The following is a 26474-nucleotide window of genomic DNA, read 5'->3' on the forward strand; positions in this document are numbered from 1 at the left end:
TAGACATAATAAATACAACATATGCACATATGGAAATGTCACAGTGAAACTCATTAATTTGTCTAATATGAGTTAATAATAATAAATCAAAGTATATCTTTGATAAGAAAAAGCATTGCCACAAATAGAAGAAACTTTTTTCATCATTTAGTACAGTTGAGTTAAATGAGACACTCACTTATATGGAATTCTTCATTCCCTGATGGTGCTCATTAAATGACATATCATGCAATTGAATTATCGTCTGAAAATTTTGTCTGAAAATTACATAAAATACATACATATGTAACCAAATTTAATTTCCTCTTTAATTGAAGAACTGGAAAGAACCTCAGAAATTTACCTAGTTCTTGGGAGGGATACCATTAGAGAATTCTATTAAAATAAGTTATAATTTTGTTTTGTACTGAACTCAAAGGAAAAATTTCTAGCAGAGTTGGCAACTTAATTTATAAGTAACGATTCAATGCAAGAATGTCCAGCCATCTGTTTTCTAAAGCTTTGTTAACCTTCTCCATCTAATTGCCTGGATGTGGACATATAATTTGAGTTTGAAAAGAAAACTTTGTTTGTTGCATGTGTTTCATAAGTCATGTTGATTTACTTAATGATATCTTGATTGTAGGGGACTTAAATTAACACAGTACCTTTTGAAGAAGAATCACAGATACCATACAGTGGGGAATAAAGAGAAATTAATAATTGAATTTTACAGATGGCAAAGTTTATATTTTTCTAGTCTGACCATTTCCATATGACATTTGGAAATTGCTTTTTGTAACAGTAAATCTTTAGGATATGGAGTATCTGGGTATAGGACATATTTTAGGACACTGCTTCATACCAGATGTGTTTTTTGTTTGTTTGTTTGTTTGTTTGTTTTGCTATTTCAGAGATACTATCCTTCACTAAACAAATTCACTATTTTCTAAGGTTGGAACAGCTATGGATTACTTTGATTATAGATTTATTGTGTACCTGCCAATCTACTGTGAATCCTAATTCAAACTTTACATGTCTCTTTGGAACCTTGTTAATTTTCTTATGATTACTGGTTCCTGACAAAAAGCAGTTGGGGAATCTAAAGTTACTTAAGTTAGTTTTTTATGAGGCATCACCATTTGCCCATTGTGTTTAGGATGCTTAATGACCTTTTCATCTAATCTTGCATCAAGTAAAGCAGCTGTCCCTTATAATGTTTGGTTGTATTTTTAGCCATTTGTTGCCTCTGACAATTGCTATTGGTTTACTGTGGGAGACCAACCTTGCACATGACTGAGTCACACTCCCCGGCTGAGTGCTGAGGCGCTCAGTCACAGAAATGTGGCAGAGCTTTCCCCACCCTTCTTGGGTTCAAGGGTTGGTGTCTCGTGCATGGGTGTGTCTTGCTACAGCTCCATGGGTGAATCTTCCATGGAAGTGCCTTGTGTGTGTCCCCTTCTCTTACTGTGCCCTTGGGTGTGGCCTACCCAGATATCAATCAACCTGCTGACAGTGGACGTCATGAAGATAGACTCAGCCCCTTGAAACCTGACCCCTTGCCTCATTTGAATAGCTTCTCCTCAATAAAAGGGGTCAGCAAGTGCTCTTGCTCTCTCTCTTCCTGCGGACCCTTAAGGTCAGAGGAGCTGTCCTAGCCACCCCAAAGAAAAAGGTATTTATGTCTCTTGTGTGGTTATTTTGTGCAGCCCAGTCAGCCCAGTTCAACTGGAGTGACCCCTGAGTCTTTTATTCACGAGAACAGAAACCCGGCAGGCTACATTTCCTAAAACTCACTTTAACTTCTTAGGGTGCATGGCAAAGTAGAAAGAAATAGAATACTTAATGAAAATCTCTAGGGTATTAGAATTTTTAAGACACTTTGTTGCTTTCACATAATAAGTGTATATACTTATGTTTCAGAATGAATTACATTGTTTTGTAATTTTCTTTTAAAATAATCATCCATATAGCTATATTGTGAGCTAATTCAAGGTGAGGACTATGTGCAGCTTATTTTTATATGCTTGGAACTGAACACCATGTTCCATACATGAAGGCACATAATAAATGCAAGCTATACAATATTAATAATATACCTATATACATGTCTGCTAACTTTGCTTTAGTTTAGCCACTGTATACCAGGATTTGGCAATCTTTTTTTCTGTAGAGAGCCATGTAGTAAATAATTTAATCTTTGTGTACCATACAGTCTCTATCTCAACTGCTAAACTCAACCATTGTAGTATAAAAAGTAGCCTTGGACAATATGAACAAATGGGTAGCACTGTTTTCCAATAAAACTTTTTTTATAGAAACAGGTATTTGGGCTCTAGTTTGCCATTCTGGATTTAGACCAGCATTCATAAATAAGATGCATCTCATGTGCTAATTTTGATTGATTGGTGGCTGCCTTGGAATACTGTATTGAAAAGGATTTTGAAGGTGGATCTGGACTCAGTGGTAAATAATTCTTTGATTGATCAATAATATACCATAGGCATTGTTTGTATCCTGCCTATAATTTATTTGATGGATGTTATGACTTGTGCAGATGGTTGTTTTCATTTCTTTGCACTTCATGCCAAAAAACTCAGAGTTAGCTTTTAATTGATCTCTAATGAATAAAGACAACCTTAAAGCATTTATTTTGTGTCTGAATTTTACCACTAGCTTCATCTCAAATTTATTATCTTATTTTCTTAGTCCTGAGTTTCTAAGTTTTGCCTATACAAAATATTTATGAAACTATAGATTTTGCTGAAGAGAAAAGGATTTCTGAAGGTGTGTAAGGGCACATATGTTAAACACTGATAATAATATCTACCTTTCAGTGTTGTAGTGAGGAGTAAATGAATTAATTTGTATAATGTACCAAGCATGGTACCTGGCATATAGAAAGTACTCCATGGATGGTAGCTGTGGAAAAACCTGGCCGGCTCATCTGTAAGGAAAATCATATTACTTCTGATTTTTCCAGCTTTTCTCTGTGTAAATGGGAAAAACCTTTCATATGTGTATGCTCTCTGCAAGGGTGGAACATACCTGTAATTTCAGTGACTAAGGAGGCTGAGGCAGGAGGATCGAAAGCTCAAGGCCAGCCTCATCAACATAGCAAGGCTGAAAGCAACTTAGTGAGACCCTGTCTCAAAATTTTTAAATTAAAATTAATAAAAGGGCTGGGGATGTAATTCAGTGGTAAAGTACCTGTGGGTTCAATCCCTACTATTAAAAAAAAAATTAAAAACTCTGAATTTCCTAGATTTCATCTTTTGGAACTTAGTCTCTTCCAGTGGGAAATACTAGACTATAGTACATTGGAGACTTTTTCCTGTTCTCTGTTGTGGGGAACTTTTTGCATGGAATAGTACCATATATTCATACAGGAGGACAATGAGGTGGGCTTTGATATCTGGACACCTCTGGGCTTATTTCCTAGGCAATTAAAGTGTCTTTTTCTTACTGTACTATGGAGAGGGGGACTCCTGTACATTTTGTAAAAGAGAAAAGCTGATTCTTCATTCTGCTGAATTTTTGGAGAAAAGTTTTAAAATGTAAAATGAATGATTTCAAATTAGTTGGTGCTTATCAGTTGATACTATTTAAGCCCACAGTTTCCTTCATAAAAGAACCTTTCCAACTTAAAAACAAAATGAGTAGTATAAGACACCAGCTGTGTTATGACTCTGCAAGTCATAGCAAACAGGTCATAATTGTAAATTCAACAATTGAGAGAAATGTGAGAGGAGGGCTAATGCTCTGACAGTTGTCTGTACTGAAGTAGGCAAGAAAGAGAAAACATGACAAATGCACAGGTGTTAAATTGAAAGTCAAAAGCTTGTTGAGACCTAACATTGTTCTTAACTTGGATTCTTTTTAGTAAACCCATTTTAATGAGAAGAAGTTCAGAAACTATTTTTTCCTGACAACAAATAGAAAGTTATTACTTGTTTGATTTGGCCAAGTGTAGTGTATTCTTCCCTCCCTTATGTTCCTCAATAGACCCAATGGCTGATATTCAACACTTCAGAGCACAAATCAATCTTGAGGCCTTTCTACCCTATAAAATTACGAATTGTGTTCATCCATGGCTCTAATTTATCTGTGTTTTTTAAAAATTTTGTATCAATACAATATTTTGTCTTTCCTTTTAAAAAAATGGGATTTTTTTTTATTTAATCAAAAATATTTATTGAGACTAACTCTGGGTCAGGCACTAGAGACAAGAATTATGAAGAAAATGCCCAGTCCCTTCACTTATAAACCTCTCACACCTTTGTCTGTCAACCCCTTATCATTTTTGACATCTTGGCTCAAGCATCATTCCCTCAGGGAAGCCTCACCTGCTACCCCCACACCAGGCTGTTAGTTTGTGTGTTCTCTCAAAGAATCTTGTTACTTAAGTCATTATTTGGTTAATTTCTGCCCTCCATTAGACTGTGAGCACCACAGTCGCAAGCAAATGTCTGTTTTTACCCATTATTTTTCCCTAGCAGCCAGCACAGTGTCTGGCACATAGAGGATACTCAATAAATGTTGGCTAAAAGGATGTGGTTCTTGCCCATGACTGTGCACCTGCTCATCCAGCTGTTGTCTTTGGAGTTGCAGGAGTTGGAATAAGATATATATATATTTCTTTGTAAGGTTCATGAACCGTTTTCACATTCATATTTTTAAATGTGTCATTTTATATTTACACAAGCAGGTGCAGCCACTGCTGAAATTATAGCTTTTTCCATACAATTAGGTATCCTGTTTTTCTCTTGCTAAAATAAGATACCCTTTAAACCCCATATGCAAAGTTATGCAACACTCCTTGTGATGCAGATTTCCTTTCCCTTTTGCTACATATTGCTTCACTTCTCCAAGGTTCAGAATTCCTTCAGCAGTCCCTGGCAGAGGTCAGTTCAGTGTAGTGCACATGCTTGGGCATGGACAAGAGGAAATTACTGTGTTATCAAGGTGCTTTGCCACAGGTCATTTTGTGGCCTGTTTTGCACAGCTTGCTGAGACTTGCTTGATTGCCCACAAGCTGCTGGGAAAGGGTTCCAGGTGCTCCCTGCCATCAGAAGTACTCAAGTTTAGTTAGTTTGCTTCAGGGAAAGGCTCATCCTTTCCGAGGCTGAACAGATTGGCAATTTTAAGTGATTAAAAAAAAAAAAAAAAAAAAAAAGCCTGTGGCACTGAGGCCATGGAGCAATGTCAAGGTTGCATACAGTCAAAGTTTTTGCAATAATTAAAAGTTTTTATTTGCCAAACTGAGTCCTGGGATATGCAGGACTATTATTGTGAAGAAGCTAGTTCAACTGTAGCTATATCAAAATTTGTTGTGCAGCTTTGTAAAAATGCACAAGTTTCAACCTTACCAAATCAAAATCTCTAGGGGATAGAATCATATTTTACCTTTTAGTGAAACTGTTAAAATGTAGCACAGGTTAAAAAAGCAGATCCTAGATTCCTTCCTGCCCCCACCCCAAGACCTTGAGGACCCATGAATCTGCATATTTAAAGAAATCACCTCCTTTCTCCACCCCAGGTGACTTAGAAGCTGTTGGCTGGAGTACTGCCTATGGAGAAACACTAATCAAATCCAGCCACCTATTTTGTGGCTGCATTATGACCCTGTTTATGAACTTTATACCTGGATTCCAAAAATAGGACAGTGGGGGTGGGGGAGGGAGGGAGAAGAGGATCTGCTGCTCACAAATAATTTTAGTAAGGTTCAAAATTACACAAAAATAATTCAAAAATATTAGGAAACACATTCTCAATGTGAGATTCAATAGACTCTGGCTGTATCCAAACTGGCAGTCCCTGCAACTAGTTTCCTATGGTATTAAATAAGATTTACGTGCTTAATAGCATAAAAGAGGCAAATGTCAGAGAAGAAACACTGTGGGCCTGGACCTTTTTATGTTTTTTTTTTTTTTTTTTGGTAGAATTATCATTCATAAAATACTAATTCTGGTTTAAAAGTACCCATTCTCCATCCTTTTCTTCTGGAAACCCTACATTGGATTAAGTGTCAGGAGAATCCATGTATGTGAAAAAGCTTTGATCCTACCTGCTAGTTGGTCATAGGCCAGTAGGGAGGCAAATAGGTGTCTTCATGGAGACATCATGGAGAGGTTGAGAGCTGTCCTAGAGGTCTGAATGGAGGACAGTGCTGTGGTAGTACAGATGAGGAAGCAGTAGTGTTTATTCTGAGACTATTTTTAAAACTCAAGAGATGATTCCTATATATGTATAAGTTTTAAAACTATTCAGTAGCAGAAGATGCTACCAACTGCATTATTTACCCTTGTGAGAGATGCAACATATTCAGTTTGATTTGTTAGAATTAGCCTCAAACAAACTTTCATTGTAAGCCCTGAAGGAGGTACCAGAGATGGAAAAGAGTAACAAACTTTCAAGTAATGTGCATCTTTGTGTTTTCCTCCACCCCAAGTTAAATTTCAGAGTAACTGATATTTGTCTTTCTTGATCTGTACTTCCCACTTTATACTCTACTCTCAGAAGTTTCCCTGGGTACCTCCCTGTTTCTCAGTCCACCTTCCTATAGGTAAAAATCTGATCAATTTTCTGCACTAAGACTGAACGTTACTTAGTGTATTACTCCTCCTTAAAATATTTGACTTTGGATAAGGGAAGGGCTAGCATTAAGCAAATATTAAAGCTGTAATGGTAGAATTTCAGGCATCAAATAAAGTTGAAAGGGAAAATGATTTGGGAGTGGGAATTCTCTTTGAATTACTTGTATCACACTAAATAAGGTGGTTACCAGCTCCCTGAATAAAACAAAACAAAAACAAAAACAAAAAAAAAAAAAAAACAAAAAAAAAACCCTGCTCCATACTCAAACTGCACATATAAGGAACTTAAATCTAATACTGATTTTGAAGTCTCATCTTAAAACTACATCAGGTTGAGGGAGATCGTACCAACTAGCATTGGTTTGGAGCATCCCTGCCACCCTGGCCACTTCTGCTTTTTAGAGGTGTACCCTAAAGAGCTTAACAGGGAACTATGGGGCAGAATGCAAGGGACGCCCAGTAGGACTCCTCTGGCATTGCCCCAATATAAATAGCAATTGTCAACCAAGGAACAGTTTGTCTGTGTCTCTGCTATCTCCCTGAGGGGTTGCTCTGCTGTTATAGCTACAGAATTCTTTTTGTCCGATTAATAACTCATGAGTGTTTTATAATTCATTTATAACAGTCCCATTGGCTTCCTGAATCCTCAAGGGTATTGTCAGTAAGCATCATGCATGGAGTTTTCTAGAATATATTTGAATATCACTTATGAAATTTAATATTTCCTCACACTCTATAGGCAAAGATTCAGAAATGGAAGGGAATTTTATCAGTAATTAACCACATTTTTCTTTGAAACATGAAACATTTCTCTCTATAAATATTACTTTGAAATGTTACTTTGAAATTTTCTTCTATAGAAGAAAATCTATAGAAGAAGACCTCAAGTATTTAGAATGTGAAATAATATCTTCTTTCTATAACTGTTGAAAGGATAGGAACTTGTCTATCACAAAAATTTAGCCAGACTGCTTTGGCTGGGTGCTGCTTGTTTGTTCAACAGATTTATGAGAAAGTCTGCTGGTGGGTTTTTTTTTTTTTTTTTAATGCTGCCATCTCTCAGGAAAACTTATAACTCGGAAATGAAATTGACCAAATTATACTAGGTGCATGTATGAATATGCTGTACTGCATCCTAATTTTATGCATAACTACAATGTATCCAATTAAAAATAAAAAAGAAAGATAGAGGAAGGGGATTTGGGGAGAAGGGGCGGGAATTGGGGTGGTACTGGGGATTAAAATGGAGAAAGTGATGTTATTCACTTATAAATATGTCATAGTGAATCACACTATTATGTATAACTATACATAATGCACTAAAAATTTTAAAAATTTAAATTAAAAAAGTAAAATTAAGAGAAGGACCATGGAACTAGTGTAATCTTTTATGCCATGTTCCTAAACTTTCCCTGGAATCTATATGGTAATTGAGGGGCAGAAAATTCTTTTATCATCACTTTGGTAGTAGAAAAATAACCTCAACTTTTAAGTCCTTAGAGTTAGAAAGTAGATTTTGACAAAAATAATACAAAAAGAAAAATGGACCACATGGCTGAACAATATTTGATACCTTGGGTAATTATATCTTATTGTACTTAGTAGGAATCTAGAAAAGAGAGGTAATTTATTTTGATATATATAAAAGCATCCATCTAGAGCTAGAAAGGTTGGAATCAAGAGGGATTTGAGTTATATTTTCATACTCTGACATGCTTAATGCTACCATGTGAATGTAACCTCTGAATAAATATGAATTAGAATGGCTGATAAAGTTATTAAAGGTTTATCACATGAGGAATCCTAGGGGAATTGTCCTGAGTAATCTATAATTTATCAGTTATCACGTTAATGTTTAAACTAAATTACAGTTTTAGTCTCTGTATTGTGTGTTATATAATTTTAGGTTCTTTGCTAGTGGCCATCTTGCAACATGACTGGCAAGTATTTGTACATCTGAAGCTTTGATTCTTCATAGCAATCATAAATATCTATAATAGGCATAAGGTTTCATTTATATGCTTCTGGTTAATGCCTGAGACTTTTTCCTGGTGCCATCTCTTAAAGGAATCCAGTTTGTCTTCTGAAAGCAAAATTATGAATTCAGGATGGTCTCTCAAAGATGCTTTTCTCATTTAAATAACTTCTCTAGGTTAGAAGTAGCAAAGACTAAAAATGGCAGAAATGACACTCTTGGCAGGCACAAGAGAGAAATAAGTTCCATGCTTAATGCCCTTGTCCTGGTGGGCAAGGGCACTCACTCTAACTTTATTTTTAAAGTGCCTAGAGCAAAAGAGCAGCTGTCAAAAGTTAATGATATGTTACCATAAGAAAGATGGATTCCAAGGTAGACCTAAGTAAATTAACATGTGGTCTGTGTGCCAGCTGCTGCCAAATCAGCACACACACATTCACTTCCCTTCAAGGGCAGGGAAACCTTGCCTGCAATGAAATATTGCTCTCTCCTCTCTCCTTTCTTGCTCTGGCACAAATTTTGAAGGATTCTCATGTTATCTCTGCTTTATCTTGTGAATACCTAGCCTTCATCCCTGAGTTACCATTTCCCAGAAAGCAGTCCTTCTGCTCGGTATTTGCAGAATTGATTTCCCATCTTACCTTTCTGGATGTTGTCCTAATGCCAAAGTCTCTTCACCCAGAAGGTCATTGATCAGATGCCCTTAGAGCCAGCTCTAACATCTGACTGTATGTGAGAGTGATGTTAAATTTGGCCTTAATATGGTACAAAGAGCAGCCTGTTTGTTTTAGCCCCCTTTTGATACAGTCTTAGAAGCTTGTGCCTATTCACAATCAACACATATTTTGGAAGCTGTAGTGCTGTGTGTTCCAAGTAAGGAATATATGTGGTGTAAATATAAACTGAAAGGCACTGCCATCAGTTCTTTGCCCCATTTTGTGGAATGAAGCTTGAGGATTTCTCTGATCAGATTATATGAGAAAGAGAGAGAGAGAGAGAGAGAGAGAGAGAGAGAGAGAGAGAGAGAGAGGATATGTTAAATGAATTGAAGAGAGGAGAGTAAGTTGTAAAATCATTGTATTTGAAAGATATTAAAATTCTGAAAATTTTTGTCTTTGCAAAGCACTCTCTAGACTATCTTTGAGGCAAAAGTAGGTATTTCTTCTTCAGATGCCTTTCTCAGATTTTGAAATCTTAAAACATCTCATCTATTGGTTTTTCAAAATTACTTTGAAAATGAATCTCTGTATCAGGACCAACATTTACAATATAACCACTTCAAACATAATGATTAAATATATTTCCTAGTTTTAAAAATATCTTGTAAATAATTATTTATTGAGTATAAGGGAACTTTTCTCCTTTTGCATACCATGCCTAAAACTTTACAAAATTGCATACTACATATAAAGTCTTGGAATTGGTAATAAAATAGAACATTTAATTGAAAAGAAGGGAGCAAATTTTTTGAAGTCCTGCAACTATGACATATACAATATTAAATTAAAATAATAAGAGGAGACATATTTTCATAGTTCAGTTAAAGACATCAAAAGTCTGATTCTTGGTTGTTTGTTTTGGATTTTGTTTTTTGTGGTACTATGGATGGAACCCTGGTCTTTGTACATGCTAGGCAAATACTCTGCCACAGAACCACATTCCCCAGATCTCTTCCGTTTTTGTTTTTGTTTTAAATCCATAAAAGATCAAAATGAGTAGTAACTTGAGTTTGCAAACTGAGAGAAAAATACTAAAAGTGATTTGAATATAGCTCTAATTTACTTCTCTGATGATGACTGTATTTTAATTTAATTCCCTATCATTTAATATTTTTTCTTGAAAACAGCTTTTGCCTTTCTGGAAACTTGCAACCAAAATCATTGGTCTGATATTTTTCTTCAGAGTTCTATAAAATGAATCTCTAACACATTTTCTTTGTGGAGGTTTGTTTTGTGGAGTGCTCCTAAATTATGGAGCAATGGATAGTTTTCAGGCTTACAATTAAATGTTCAAAATAAATTTATTTTTTTCACTGTAGTTTGTTTTCCCATTACTCTCAATAGTCCCACTGCTATTTTTAGCTTCTAGTTTTGAAAAACTGAATCCAGTTTACATATTTTTCTTTCCCATCTGGCACCAATCTCTTTTCATGTGCTCATTTGTTCTTCTTACAGGCTTTCTCCTTTCTGAGAGCTACTTTACCTTGTAGCATGATGACCCCAGTAGACATAAACTTCTTAAAAAAATAATGTGTTTTCTTTTTTATTTTCTGGCTCAAAAACAATTGGTGTTTCCTTCTTTACTATTCTCTGATAACCAAGGACAATTTACTTAACCTCTGTGAGTCTCTTCCTCACTTATAAAAACCAAATAAGGTTGTTATGAGGATTACGTAAACTAACACACAATATTCAGTCCAGTGCTGGCACAGAGAAATATTATTTTTATTTTATTAAATCTGGAAAATGCAGAAAACTACATAAAAGAAAAAATAAATCATCCAAGCTCTTGCTACTCTGAGAAAAATGATACACATTAATATAATTCAACCAATTTTTTTCCTTATACATGTAGTATACCAACTACTTTATAATCTACATTTTATTCTGAATATTTTCCCATATAATTTAGTATTCTTTCATAACCTGATTTTTAATAGGTGCACTGTATTCTGTTGCATGGATATTCCATAATATTACCAACCAATTTCTAGACAGATTTTTTATTATCACAAATAATACTTTATTGATAAACAAGTTTGTACACATATCTGTGTGCTCATCTTTAAATTTTCCTTAAAATAAATTTCTAGAAAGACATTACTAGGTAAAAAGAAGTGTAGTTATTTAATTTTTTTGTTATTTTTGTTTTCATTTTCTGTCCAAAAGATTGTCCAGTTTATTCTCCAGTCACAGCATAGACCAGTCTTTCTACAGCCTTTACTTGTCTTGCCATCTCATTATATTTTAGTGCATCTTAAATTCAGCTTCATTTCTTATTATTCCTCCCTGTGAATTCACACTCACTCTTCTATGCTTTTCTGTCCTCTAGTGTCTCTTGACTCAAAATTGTTTTAACTTCACCTGACCAATTTCCTGATTATTTTTGTGTCTCCTCTCTCTAGAGGCTGCTCAGCACTTAATATGGCTCATTTCCTAAATAAATATATTAATAACTCTCAAAATTCCTGCCTATTGATTCATTGCTTTTAAAATATGTTTTCCCACCAGTTTTTTGTTTACACATAGAAATTGCAGGTTCCTTTATAGAAGAGGTTGTTATCCCAACAATGTCAAGTTTAATGCACCTTACTCAGCAGACAGTTAATAAGTTAGAGCTAGCTACCTGACAGGTTTTCTTTTTAAGATGAACTGTGAAGCATTTAGAAGCTCTTAAAGTACACCTTTTCACACCCATGAAAGTAATATATATCAATTATTTCTTAAAGAACATATCACTGGATTCCCTGGAAAACTTGGAATGGAACCACCATTTGACCCAGCTATCCCTCTCCTTGGTCTATACCCAAAGAACTTAAAAACAGCATACTACAGGTACACAGCCACATCAATGTTTATAGCAACACAATTCACAATAGCTAAATTGTGAAACCAACCTAGATGCCCTTCAGTAGATGAATGGATTAAATGTGGCATATATATATATATATACAATGGAATATTACTCAGCAATTAAATAGAATAAAATCACGGCATTTGCAGGTAAATGGATGGAGTTGGAGAAGATAATGCTAAGTGAAGTTAGCTAATCCCAAAACAAATGCTGAATGTTTTTTCTAATATAAGGTGACTGACTCATAGTGGGGTAGGGAGAGGGAGCCTAAGAGGAATAGATAACTCTAGATAGGGCAGAGGGGTGGGAGGGGAAGGGAGGGGGCAGGGGGTTAGCAATGATAGTGGAATGTGATGGACATTATTATCCTAAGTACATGTATGAAGACATGAATTGGTGTGAACATACTTTATATACAAACGGAGATATGAAAAATTCTGTTCTATATGTGTAATAAGAATTTTGATGCATTCCACTGTCATGTATTTGAAAAATAAAAGCAATTATAAAAGAAAAAAAAAGAAAAGCAAACACACCAGAGATCTTGCTTGTTCTCTCTTCCCACCATGAAAGAACATACCAAGAGGGAAGCATGTGACATTTGAATATATTTACAGTATCACTTTAGTATAAAGGGGATTTTTTGAAATATCTTAACAGAATCTATATTTTTCTAGAGTTGTTTTCTTCTTTCTATTAAGAATCTTTCCCAATAGAAAAAAAACTATATGTGAAGTTATACTGTTTTAGAAATGAAGTGCCAAAATATAACTCCAGTATAGTAAAAGATGCAGGCACTGTTCCTAGACCTATATCACAATTGTAACTAAGAAAGTGAATTTCATTTCAAATGCAATCAATAGACACAATTGGGAGGAAATAGATGGTGTGCTTTCAGTAACATAAAATACACCAATATTTTTCAAATATAATACGTTATTGAACTACTTCCTATACCTTGTAGGTATCCCATGGGAAGAAATTACTAAAGAGAGATGTTACACTGAATAGTAAGGTATAGTGTGAATTTTAAAATGATTATTCTATAATGCTAAAATATTGTTTTCCAGTGTCAAGAGAAAATTTTTATTAAACTCTAGGAGTAAATATGTTATACCAATATGCTGAATTCATTTACATTTTATGAGATAACTTTATTTGTTCTGCAACTAGCTGGCTGGCGGAGAATTTGAACAATATTTGGTGATATTTTAAAGTTCTAATTTCATCAGTATCTGACTTAGGGAATCTCAGTATAAATCTGGAAGTAAAAAGTGTTGTATGCTATGTTTAGTGACTCTGCAAGGAGTGAAATATAATTTTTCCCCACCACTTCCCAGTGTGCATTTTCTGAGAAGTCAGTTGTCATTTGTTCTGGAAAAATTCATTTCATCCTAAATTGGACTAACATTCCAAAGGAAAACCTTGAAGGTCACAAAGAAAGATACTTTGAAAAGATAATTGTTTAAAATTACAATAGTAAGAACATGGAAACAATACTGAAACATGGAAAGGAAAAAGTATCTGCCAGGGAACTTTGGACTGGGTAGAGGGAAGTGAGGGGAGGCAGGGGGTAAGGGGGTGGGAAAGATAGTGGAATGAGACAGACATTATTACCCTATGTACATGTATGATTACATGAATAGTGTGACTCTGTATTGTATACAACCAGAGAAATGAAAAGTTGTGTTCCATTTGTATACAAAGAGTTGAAATACATTCTGCTGTCATGTATAACTAATTAGAACAACAAAAAAGTATGTTCCACAACTGGAGTATGCTCTCTCTTTCTATGTATGTATGATAATACTAAACACAATATATACACATATGTATGCTTTGCATTAAAAGAATATGTTATTCCTGATATTTTGTAATTTTGTTTGTTTAATTTTTTAAATTTTTATTATCATCATCATGGTTAGCATCATGATCATCGTCATTGTCGTCGTCATCATCATCATCATCATCATCACTTGGAACTGAACCCAGGGGCACTCTACCACTGAGCCATATCCCCAGCCCTTTTATTTTTTATTTTGAAATAGGGTCTCACTAAATTGCTGAGGTTGGCTTCAAACTTGTGCTCTTCCTGTGTCAACCTTCCAAGTAGATGGAATTACAGGCCTGGGCCACTGTACCCAACTGCAGCTTTGTTTTTTAACCTCAACAATACATCATTGATATTCTCCTGGTCAGTAGGTATAGTCCTGTCTCATATTTTCCAATGGATATATACCATACTATTCTATAATTTAAAAAAAATTGAACCTCTGTTGATGAACATGTTGTGTGTGTGTGAGAGAATGTGCGTGTGTGTGTGTTTGTGTAACTCACATGTATTTTATTAATCTTTTAATTGACAGATAACATTATATAAATTTACCTTGGACAACATGATGATTTGAAGGATATATATATATTATGATTGGTGAAATCCAGCTTATTGGCAAATGCATTACCTCATGTAGTTACCATTTGATAGCGCATGATACTCCCTGTGCTTACATTTTTCATAAATATAATGTATTATTATTAACTAGTCAATAAATCTTTGAAGTTTATTCTTCCTAACTATAATTATTTTAGCCTTTAACATTCACCCACCCCAACTACATCAGACTCTGGTAACCACCATTATACTCTCCACTTCTACAAAACCAACTTTGTAACATTTTATTACTTTTTAAAAAATCTTTTTGTGCCTGGCTTATATCACTTAACATAATGTTCTTCAGGTCCATCAATGTAAAAAATGGCTGAATGTCATTCTTCTTTTATGACTGAATAGTATTTTACTGTGCATATGTACAACATTACCCATTATATATAAATCCATTAATGGACATGTAATTCAACTCTGTATCTTAGCTATTATGAATTGTACTTCAATAAATATGAAAGTATAGGTATCTCCTTGGTATACTGATTTGATTTCCTATGGTTATATACACAGTAGTGAGAATGATCATATGGTAGGTAATTCTTTTTTCTACTTCAGCCTCCCAAGTGAGGATTTCAGGCATCAGCCACTACACCTGGCAAAATTCTATTTTTAGTTTTTTGAGGAACCTCCATACTGTTTTCTGTAATGACTGTACTAATTTACTTTCACAATAGTGTATGAAGGTTCCTTTATCTCTGTATCCTTACCAACACTTACTCTCATTTGTCTCTTCATAATTGCCATTCTAACTGGAATTTGGTAGTATCTCATTGAGGTTTTGTTTTTATTTGATTTAGATAAAAATCTAATTTCATCCTTTTGCGTATAGATATTCAGTTTTCCCAGCATCACTTATTGAATAAAATGTTCTTTTCTTCATTGTGTTCTTGGTGGCTTTGTTGAAAATCAGTTTGCTGTGAATGCATTCATTTATTTCTGGGCTCTCTATTCTGTTTGTTTGTCTGTTTTTATGCCAATACCATGCTGTTTTGGTCACTATAGTTTTATAGTATATTTTGAAGTCAGGCACTGTGATTCCCCTAGCTTTGTTCTTTTTGCTCAGGGTTGCTTTGGCTACTTGAGGGTTTTTTGTTTGTTTGTTTTTTATTTTGTGGCTCCATATGAATTTTTTTATTTTTTTTTTATTTTTGTGAAGAATGTTATTAGCACTTTGATAAGGATTGCATTGAATCTATAAATCATTTTTATAGTATAGCATTTTAACAATATTAATTCTTCTGATCCATGAATATGAGGTATGTTTTCATTTCTTTATATCGCACACATATTTTAAATTATACAATTAATAGCTGCATAGGACTTTTTAAAAAAAAACAAACAAACAAACTATGTAGCTGAGTCTTTGCTGTATTCTAGGCCCATACCCCAGCAGGAATCTTTTTGCAGCTTCTTTGAAAAGTTTTTTAGTGGTTATGAACATAATCTTAAACCATATATATATATGTAAACCTTCATTTGTTGGTTTCTCAACTTTAGGCACTGTGCAGGTGAAGCAGAGCTATACTACAAGGAGATGCCAAACACCTAATATTCTCGAGGTATATTATAAGAATTTAAGAATTCCCCTGATTCATACATGCCATTCTGTCATTTAATTTCTCCCATAAACTTCTGTCATTTAATTTCTCCCATAATCACTGTTTTCACAGTGATTCTCAACTGGGAGGGAGAGAGTATGCTACCATCTCAGCCCACCAGAAGACTCCTTGGGAAGGCCTTTTTCAAAATACACTTGTTTTCCTTCTAACTCCCAAGTGGAACATGTTTCCTTGATTGAAAATCACTGTATATAATTTCAGATGTTTCCAGTTGGGAGTATTTTTTACAGTTATTATCTAGAAGCAAATGAACAACCAAAAAAATTTAAGAAAAAAAATATACACATATGTGTGTGTGTGTTTTTTTTTTTGTGTGTGTGTGTATACATACATACATACATATACAAGTTCTTTCTTTTCAGGTTAAGGGGAATCTTAGATCTCTTCTTTTTTAATTTATCCTATTATTTTTCTATAAACCTTAGCAGAGGTTCTCCTTTCTACTCAGTTCACAAAAGCTCCTGTGTCAGCATTAATGAGTTGAGAATAGCAAAACAAGTAGGGACGCGGGTGCTGTGACAGGGTAGGGCTCACTGCTGAGTTGTGTGACCATCTTCTTCAAGAAAATTTATATCCAGCAAAATTATTACCATGGGCCTTTGGAATTTCAATGGAATAATTGAAATTCTGACTGCTAATTCTTGTGAATATCAAACCAAATCTATCATCTTTTATACCTTTAAACCTGGTAGAAATGATTTAAAGACCTAAGATTCTGTTTGCTTGAAGACTCACCTTACTGGGTGCAGTGTAATCTGAAGTCACAATGACAAGGACATGCTTACTTGGAGAGTGGATCCACAGTGCTTTTGAGTTCTCTCTAAAGGACCTGAGGGTAAATGAAGAACCTTGGACTGGAGGTACTAATGGGGTTCTCTGTTTTATCTGCAGACTGCAGCTGAATATGTAAAATCTCGGCTCCCAGAGGCCCTAAAACAACATCTTCAGGACTACGAGAAAGACAAAGAAAACAGTGTATTGTCTTACCAGACCATCCTTGAACAGCAGATTCTGTCAATTGATCGAGAAATGTTAGAAAAATTGACTGTATCCTATGATGAAGCAGGTATGTTTGTTTTTAGTACAAACACACATAAAGGCACACAGTTTTTTTCCTTACAAAATTTATTTATAGTTCTCAGTTAAATTTAGCCCTTTCTATAGGGTAGAAGGTTAAGGGCAAACTGGATTCAAAGTTGTATAACATGGATTAATAGTAAGTTTCTTCTCAGCAGTTTTAGTATCAAAACTTTTTCAGGAGATTCATAAAAATGGCTCTTGAATATCAAATCCCTTTAAGCGTTTGCTCTTTTTAAAATGGAATTTTCCTGGCCTTTTATCAGTCATGTACTCCTATTGATCTAATCTTTTAAAGTGTCACTTCAATTTTGGATACCAGCTAAAAACTTTTCATCTGATAATCTGAGAGCTGTTATTTGATTCAAACTTTTTTTTTAATTTTAGAGATTTTTTGTTTCTACAGAGGTTTTTTTTTTTTTTCCTTTGAAGTTTTAAGCTGAATTTGAGTTTCTACCATAACAATTCAAATAAAACCCTAATACCACAGAGATTTTGGTTCACTGTGTGCTATAGGCTCATCCCATCCAAGGAAGCTTATTCAGGGAATCATGCATAGAACCCCATGTAATGCCATGATCTGTTAGCTAAAGCCCAATTTTAATGACTCAGGTACAATATTACTTAGAATATTAAAATTATTAATAAAATTAAATAGATGCAGTAAAAATATCCTGATTAAATTTAACGTATTTCTCACCTTACCAAAAGGAAAAAAAGGGTGGGGGATATAGGAAAATAGGTTGTTAATGATCAAATGTTGATAGTTTTAATCCCTATTTTGATATCAGGAATTTCTGGTTTTATTTCCACAAAGGTTTTTTTAGTATGGATCTAATTTTTTATTATAACATAAGCAGTCAATGCTGATATTCTTAGCATTTGATTTAAAGCTTTGGTAGTAAACAGAAGTGCAAATTTAAAGGGAAAAAAAAGCACAACATTATGCTATATTTACCTAACCACTAATGCAAATTTTTTAGTTATTATGCTGTTCCCTTTTACATTGTACCCCTTCACATCCCTCTCAAGCAGGATTCACATTTCTAGCCTTGCTCAGGACATTTATACTCTCCCTGGTTTTCCTTTGCTTTATTGATTTCCCCAGCATATTGGCTTGCTTCTGCCTCTAGGGGATTAGTCATTTGGTCTCTATATTTGTTTGGCCTTTAATATTGTTCTTTTTGACATCTTATCCTTAATGGAACAAAGTAGATTGTGATCCACCCCAATGAAAATAATATTTAAGTATTCATAGCCTCTTAGAGATCATGAAACTCACATTTTCCACCTACTTCTTGCTCCTATACTCATTTTAAGATGAGAAAACTGAGGGCCATATATTCACCTGAAGTAAGTTCTTTGTTTGTAGCACTATATCTCTTATATCCTAATTACAAATCAAGGTGTGCTATTGTAGGTTCTCAGTTGTTTGGTAAGCATTTGTTAAATAAATATCTTGAATTAGGCAGTTAGGAGAAATGAGGAAGATCATTAAAAGGGAAAAATCTAGGATGTAGAAATAGATCATGCTTAACATCTAGCTGGGGAGCTAAAACATACATATATGACCTATTAGATTTAGAAAAAAAAAACCAAGAAATTTGAGACTAAGTACACCCCATAACATTTGCAAACTATTAAAGTTAAATTGAGCTATGGAGTCAAGAATAGCAAAAGTGGCTCAAGTTTCTCGTGGACTTCTTTAGGGGAGGGCATTTGCTTACAGCATGAAGAACAAATGCTGAAAATGGATTTGTGGAGAGCAGGGGAATGCATTCTAGTGGATGAAGATGAAGATGTAGGAACAAGCACCAAAGTGAAAGTGAACATCAGCCATAACCTCCCACCAACCAATTTTTCCTTCTGCTGGAATAATTTTCCACTCTTCCAAACTGTACAGAAGTACAGTTGAACTTGTATGTGGCCTTTCGGGGTACATACTTTGGTGCAGGATTAATCTATCAATAACTCTGTAGCATGAAGCAGTGGAAATAAATACAGGATTGAGAGTTAAAGAATCTCAAGTTCTAGGCCTTGCCTCTACCTTAATTACTAATGTGATGTTTAGCAAATTAATTTCTTAGGACCTCTGTTTCTTCTTATATAAAATCGGGCTAATAATATTTCAAAGGGTGTTTCTAACAATATAATATATTGTGTTTGGGTAGGGCCTTAGGAATCTATTGAAAATGCTATCTAATGCCACTAATGCTGGATGAGGGCAGATTTGATCTTGCCTATCTTGCCTCAAATGACTTTAAGGTATTGTTAAGGTCTTTTCATAGCATGTGGTGTTTGGGAAACAGAGAGAAAAATTTAAAAATGATTTTCAGAAGTGTTGAGAAGTAAAGCATCTATTTGTAAAATCATATGCGCTGAGACTGCATGAGGTGATGTGGACAGGTAATATGGTTAGGGGCTGTGTGTATACATAGATGAATGAATATCATCATGTGTTGTAAAATCAAAAGGTAACCTATGTAACCCTCATATTAATGATTTCAATCAAAATTAGAGTAGAAAATAAAAGATATTTCTATTTCATAGAAAAATATTTCATCATAATTTTAAAAAATTAGAATAGAAAATTGATAAAAGCATTCAGTACCCTTTCTGAAATATAACCATCCTATACTCAGACACTTATTTGCTTAGGTTCCTTCTATGCTTTCCCAGTTTTTACCTTTTCATATTCTTTTTTTAAGTATATTTTTATGTGTTCTAATTGGTTATATGTGACAGTAGAATGAATTTTTGGAATATAAACTTCTCATTCTTCTGGCTGTTCATGATGTAGAGTTATGCAGGTCATGTAATCGTATTAGATTACACAAAGGATAATAATGTCGGATTCATTCTACTATCATTTCCTACCCGCCCCCTTCACATTCTTAATTGAGCTCTTTCAGTTTTAGCACAGAGTTGATTGTTAGTAGAAAATATCCTGGTCTCTAAAGAGGTTAATTTGTTTTTAATGCTTATCCACTGATAAATCAGCCTGGGTGACTTAGTGACAATTATCACCATCTGTGACTTCTAAATTTCAAAAAACTAATTAATGAAAAAAAAATCCTTAGACACTTGTCTAAAAGCATTGGCTCAGAATCTACCCTTTTTTCTGTTTTCCCTCTTTCTGTGTCCTCTCTTCTCCTTTAAATACATATAAACCTTAATGCTCTGCCTGTCTATAGTTCAACTTTACAGCAACCTGAAATTCAGGAAAGGATAGGAAGTAAGCCAAAACCCTGTTTGTGCAACCAGATCACACAGTCCATTCCACAGAGGCCTTAGATATTCCTTTAGAATCCATGTTTTTATCTTATGTAGTTCTCACTAGTTAGGTTATACTTTCCAACATGATGCTTTCTTTTTAAAAAATCCCTTTTCTGACTGTAAGCATTATACTCTAATTGCAGAAATAAATAAGTGGTATAAAACAGTATAAAAAGAGAATAATAATTAATAATAATCTTACCACAACAAATATTTTTTATATTTCCCTCACTCTAAGAAATTTTAAAAAGTGGTTGGGATTATTTATTTATTTAGATACCAGAGCCTAACCCGGGGCATTTAACCACGGAGCCACATCTTCAGCCCTTTTTATTTTTTTTAATTTTGATATTGGGGAGGTCTCGTTAAGTTTCTCAGGACCTCACTAAGTTGCTGAGGCTGGTTTTGAACTTATGATCCTCCTGACTCAGCCTCTCCAGTCACTGGGATTATAGTTGTGGGCCACTGCACCTGGTGGTATCTTGTAATTTTATGTCCTGCTTTTTTTCTTGATGTTATTACAAAAGCATGTCCTCATTTCATTAAAACTTCTCTGTGTGAAAAGAATTTTTTTTACAGTGAGTGTAATATAATTACAGTAATTATATTTATTGAAAGACAATATCTTTGCTCCTTTGATACATACAAATAAATTATCCAAATGTTTTGACTTTGGATTATTTCACTTTAATAATTACTCTGATTTATCATTTCTGAAAGCATTAGGTCCTTACTGTATTCTACTATGAATCTTTTGATATTTATACTTGATAATTAAATACTTTCTTAACATTTATTTAACCTGCAGGTTCTTTGCCATATATATAAACTGATGCATATTTTGAACACAGATCTTTCCTTAGTCATTATTACATGTGTAGTATATGTGTCCAGGATCAATTTTTTATGTCAAGTAAGGTTTGAGCATATGTTAAAGGCTTTGCTACAATCTTTACATTTATAGAGTTTCTTGTCAAACTATGATCTGGGAAAAGGATTGAGAATTGATTAAAGCCTTTCCCACATTATTTATATTTATAGTGTTTCCCCCAAAATGAATTTTTTGACATTGAGTAAGATTTGAGCAAGTTTAAAAGACTTTGCTACTTTCTTTGCATTTGCAAGTTTCCTCTCTGGTGTGAACTATCTGATACATAATAAGATATAGGGATGAGCAAAGGATTTGCCATATAATATACATTTGTAGGGTGTTATCTTCAGTATAGATTCTTTGACATTGAGTAAAGTATGAGGACAGATGAAAGGATTTGCTACACTCTTTACTTTTCTAAGGTTTCTTTCCAGTGTGCATTATGTCTACTTAGATTTAATGATTATTAAAGACAATTCTACATTTATCACTCCTGTATGTATTTTCCCTAATATGAATCGTCTGATGTTAAATTCCAAGGACTGGTTAAAAGTTTTGCCACATTCATTGTATTTGTAAATCTTTTCTTGAATATTGATATTCTGATGGATAAATTCTGAACACTGATGAAAAAATTTCCCACTTTATTACATCTGTTTTGTTCTATTATTGAACAATAACAATCTGTTATTATTCTCTGGAAAATTAATACTTTGGTATTTACTATAATATCAGTCATGTTTAAAGTATTTTCAAGTTTTTTTATACTTACAAGTTCTCTTTCTTTTTTAAATACCCTGGTAGCTGGGCATGGTGGCCCATGCCTGTAATCCCAGCAGCTCGAGAGGCTGAGGCCAGAAACCACAAGTTCAAAGCCAGCCTCAGCAAAAGCCAGGTGCTAAGCAACTCAGTGAGACCCTGTCTCTGAATAAAATACGAAATAAGGCTGGGAATGTGGGTCCATGATCAGTGCCCCTGAGTTCAATCCCCAGTACCAAATAAATACATGCATACATACCCTGGTAATTTTTTTAGACTTGAGTCCTTACTATAGGCCTTCCTGGTTTTATTATGTTTTGCTTAAATATCTATATGCTGGCATTGATTTAGCAATAGTGGATAGGAAAAGACCTTTCTATATTTATCAGAATTGTGGTTTTTGGCATAGGAGAAATTATTTGTTGGTGGTGAAATAATGAAATTTTGGTAAAGTGTTTATCAAATTGATGGCATTTAGAAATTGTTCATTTTTCATTCTCATCTTCAAAAATGTTGGAATAAGTTTCAATCCTATATTTGAAATGGTAAATGATACATTGTATATTGTTCGGGTCCTATTTAAGATTTTCTAAATTTGTTTTTTGAGAAAAGTTATGTTTCAAAAATGTATATGAATATTTGCTCAGAGAAGCCAATTTGATTTTTCTGCAACCCTGACTAACATCATTCAAGGCTATTTCTGAGATAGTTTAAGTTCTTCATCTCCTTTAGCGGTCATGTTTTGTTGCAATTTGGTTATTGTCTGTTATAACATCCTTTCTATGTATCATGCATACCCACATTCTCCCAGTCTTTCATTAAGTATGAATTATCAAGGCTACAGCTTCCACATCTCACCAGTACCCTTTTTTTGAAGTAAGATTTCCATGTCTTGTTCTGGTGAAAGATATTGAGGGTAATTAAAAGACATACCCGGGGAAATCAGGTTTTTTGTTGTTCTTGTTCTGTCAACATTTCATCCATGTACAAATTCCACTGAGCAGGATCCAGGCTTTTCCACTTTTCTAAAGAGAATTCTATGGCCGCTTCCCAAATGTCACAGCCCCAAGAATCAACCATTTCTTCTTCCTCCTCCTTTTCTGGGGTTCTCTTATTTCTTAATCAATTATTTATTGGGAGAGTCATTAGAGTGAGACTGTGAATGTCAGATGAAGACCCAAGAAATGTTTATAGGGAAGAAATGTCATCAGCTCATCTCCCTCAGGCCCACAATTGGCATGTCAATGGACTCATTGTCATGGAGCAGAGAGTAGATGGAGTCCATGTGAAGGGAATTTTAATGGCTATATAATATTATATTTTCCTATGTTGGATATTTAAGTTTTTGTCTTGCTGTTATAAATAATAGTACAATAAATATGGTGTGCCTTTATCTGTATTTCATATGACTCTAGAGAATAGACTTTAGAAAACTTGGGGAAGGGGGATGATACAGACTAGTGAAACTGAGAATAGCAGGGGATGACAACAGAGAGAAATCCATAAAGAGCAGTTATCAAATCCCCAACATTCATTGACTCTGTTATAAAGTTGACATCACTAATCTTAATAATGGTGACCTTGAATCAACAGAAAAAAAGGTTCAATAATGTTTGTTATACTGCATATATACAAACAGGAATTGTAGAAGCCAGTGTCATAACCTGGCTGCTCTCATAAAATACCATACATGGGGTAGCTTATAAACAGTAGAAATTTATTTCTCACAGTCCTAGAAGCTGAAGATCAAGTTGCCACCAGATTTAGTGTCTGATAAGGGCCTCCTTCTTTGCTGTTTTTCTCTGTAACCTTACCTGGAGAAGGGTAAAGGATTACTGAGGGCTCTTCCTCATGACCAAATGAGGCCCCACAGCCTGGTACTATCACTCTGGGGATTGAGGTATACTGAAACATGGATTGGCTGGGGGTGGGGAGAACACAAACATTTAGATCATAACATTAGTGTAGAAAGAAAAATTTTTATCCAAATGGCTCAAGTTTTGATGATAATGAGAATAAAGATGTTTTATGGTATAAAACTGAAAAATGACTTAAATATAAATGTTCAGATTATTTTTCTAGATCTGCTGCCAACCAGATCTATGACTTTGAGTAAGTCACCAAACTTTCCCAAAGCCCATTTTCCTATAAATTAATGGCACGAACAGGATCTCCTACATGTCTTCCAGTTCTGACCTATGCTGTGGTCTCTTGATAATGGAAAATTCAGGTAGCTATAGTTTCTGCAAGGGTGCATGTAGCTGTGGATTTTGTTTGCTCTATTGCCTTTCTCCTTTCATAACCATTCAGCTTGTATAGCATTTGCCCATGAATATGCCCAGGCATACTATAGTTGTTGGGATGGGGAATGAGATTGTATGAGTCAAGCAAACTTAGATCTTGAAAAAAGAAGTTGTGAGTTATCATTCATGAATCCTCATTAAGATAATTCAGATTCTTTTATTAGCACTTATTAATGCTAAACAAAATCCAGAGTAAGAAGTGTTTTATATTTGATCTATTAATGTTTTATTTTAACTGAAGTACAAGCTCATACGCATTTTAATAAATTGAGCTCAGCATAGAGAAATTTCCAAGGAAAGTAGAGCCAAAATTTGAAAAGAAATCAAAATAGCGTTTCACAGTGTCTCAAGAGCATCAGTAAAGTAAATCTTCATTATTGTAATAGTGGACAAAAGTTAAAGGGTTGAAATACCACGAGAGGAATCTTTCTACATGTTATTTTTAGAGTAGTGTGTTGTCTATGTTTTGTTAAATAACCTCAAATTCTGTTTTTAATTAATTTTTTAATGTTTGGTCATGAATAAATAACCTACATTTTTAAGAATAAAATGTTTGGTCTGCAATGCCTTTTGTTGGAGATTATGGAGGAAATTGACCCATTTGTTTGAGTGATATTCTCTGTTAGAGACTCAGTAGCCCCAAGCCCTGAAAACAAGAATAAAGAACTCTGAACTTTTCACATTGGGAAAAGCAGAGTATACATGCAGTGTGTGGACTTGAGATAGTTGTGTAAGTTGCAGCTTAGATCTACTTCTGAAGAGCTTTTCTCAGGCCAGTGAGGCCTTTATTTCTGTTCTTGCAATTTACTAGAAAACTTTATAACTTTCAGCATGGATTTAACCACATAGAAAGAGCACTTACAAGTCAAAAGTGAAATAGATAATGCAGATGAGGAAAGGAGAGAACTCAGCTGGTTGTTTCTTAGGTTTATTTGGGACTTACTTAAACCTGGGGACCTTCACATTCATTTACAAATGTTGGGTATCATAGCTTTCTCAGAGGAGGTGACAAGGAAGGAGTAGTTTTAATCTTTTGGTCTTTGCTTTGTGATTCCCTGATGCAGCTCTACATTAGAAATTCCTGAGAGTTGAACCTAAGCAAAGCTCTCTGCCCTGAAGACACTCCAAGAACTGCAATGTACTTTTTGGAGAAATAGCTTTTAAAAAGAGTGTGGAGTATGCTGTTAGCAATTTAGGACGTAGCTGGAGGGTTATCACCTATAGAGCATATTTTATTCTTCTTAAAATAGATGATATCTGAAAGTTACATCCATGTCTTAATTGAGCCATTAGTGTCATAATAATCAGTGATCTCAAAAAGAAAGCCATTTACTATTATGGGGAAAAAAATTGAATGCACATCCAGAAACTAAACCTGAGAATGTGTGTGAATTATTTAGGGCCCTTAGTTTTTCTAAGAAAAAAATCAGTAAAAGACATTTTCAGGAGGTTCTTCATTCTAACAAGTACTAAATTTCTCAGTATGTATCTCAAACAGGTCCTAGGGGATGAGATGACACCAGGTTTCGTTACTTCATATCTTTAATTAGGACCCCATTTCTGGGCTCAAAAGATACCTTCTCCAGGGACTTGCTGACAGGAATGGGGGGACCTGAAAGAAAGAAAAACAGGGACTCAAAAGAATCTTATAAATGGAAGTTCAGTATTGACTGTGCAGCCTCTGACATCAGCTTCCAGTTTTCTGTAAAACATTAAATCTGTTTCATTTTTCCTGTATAAAAGTAATGTAAATACATTTAGAACATTTTTTTCTTTTAATGTGGGAAAAAAGTAAGACAAAAGGATAATCTCTAATCCTACTACCTAAACATAGCTACCATCTTTGGTGTATTTTTTTCTAGTCATTTTTCTCTGCTGGACTTTAATTATGTATTCTCAATTTTGTGTCTTTAAAAAATTTAGCACTGAAATATAATCATTTCTTCATGCACTTATAAACTACTCATAAATGTAGTATCTTTGAGTAAATATGCCACAGT

At 34.3% G+C, this 26474-nt stretch overlaps 1 protein-coding gene across 1 annotated transcript in view; it reads left to right on the forward strand.

Annotated features, from left to right (window-relative positions):
- The window catches only part of Ppm1l (protein phosphatase, Mg2+/Mn2+ dependent 1L), a 272306-nt gene that overhangs the window by 167689 nt on the left and 78143 nt on the right, over positions 1 to 26474 (forward strand). The window contains exon 2 of the mRNA XM_026412088.2: positions 17080 to 17254. Within this exon, the coding sequence (XP_026267873.1) occupies positions 17080 to 17254 (175 nt within the window). The remainder of the gene's footprint in view (positions 1 to 17079; positions 17255 to 26474) is intronic.

The sequence above is a fragment of the Urocitellus parryii genome, chromosome 2 (assembly GCF_045843805.1).
Source record: "Urocitellus parryii isolate mUroPar1 chromosome 2, mUroPar1.hap1, whole genome shotgun sequence".
NCBI lineage: Eukaryota > Metazoa > Chordata > Mammalia > Rodentia > Sciuridae > Urocitellus > Urocitellus parryii.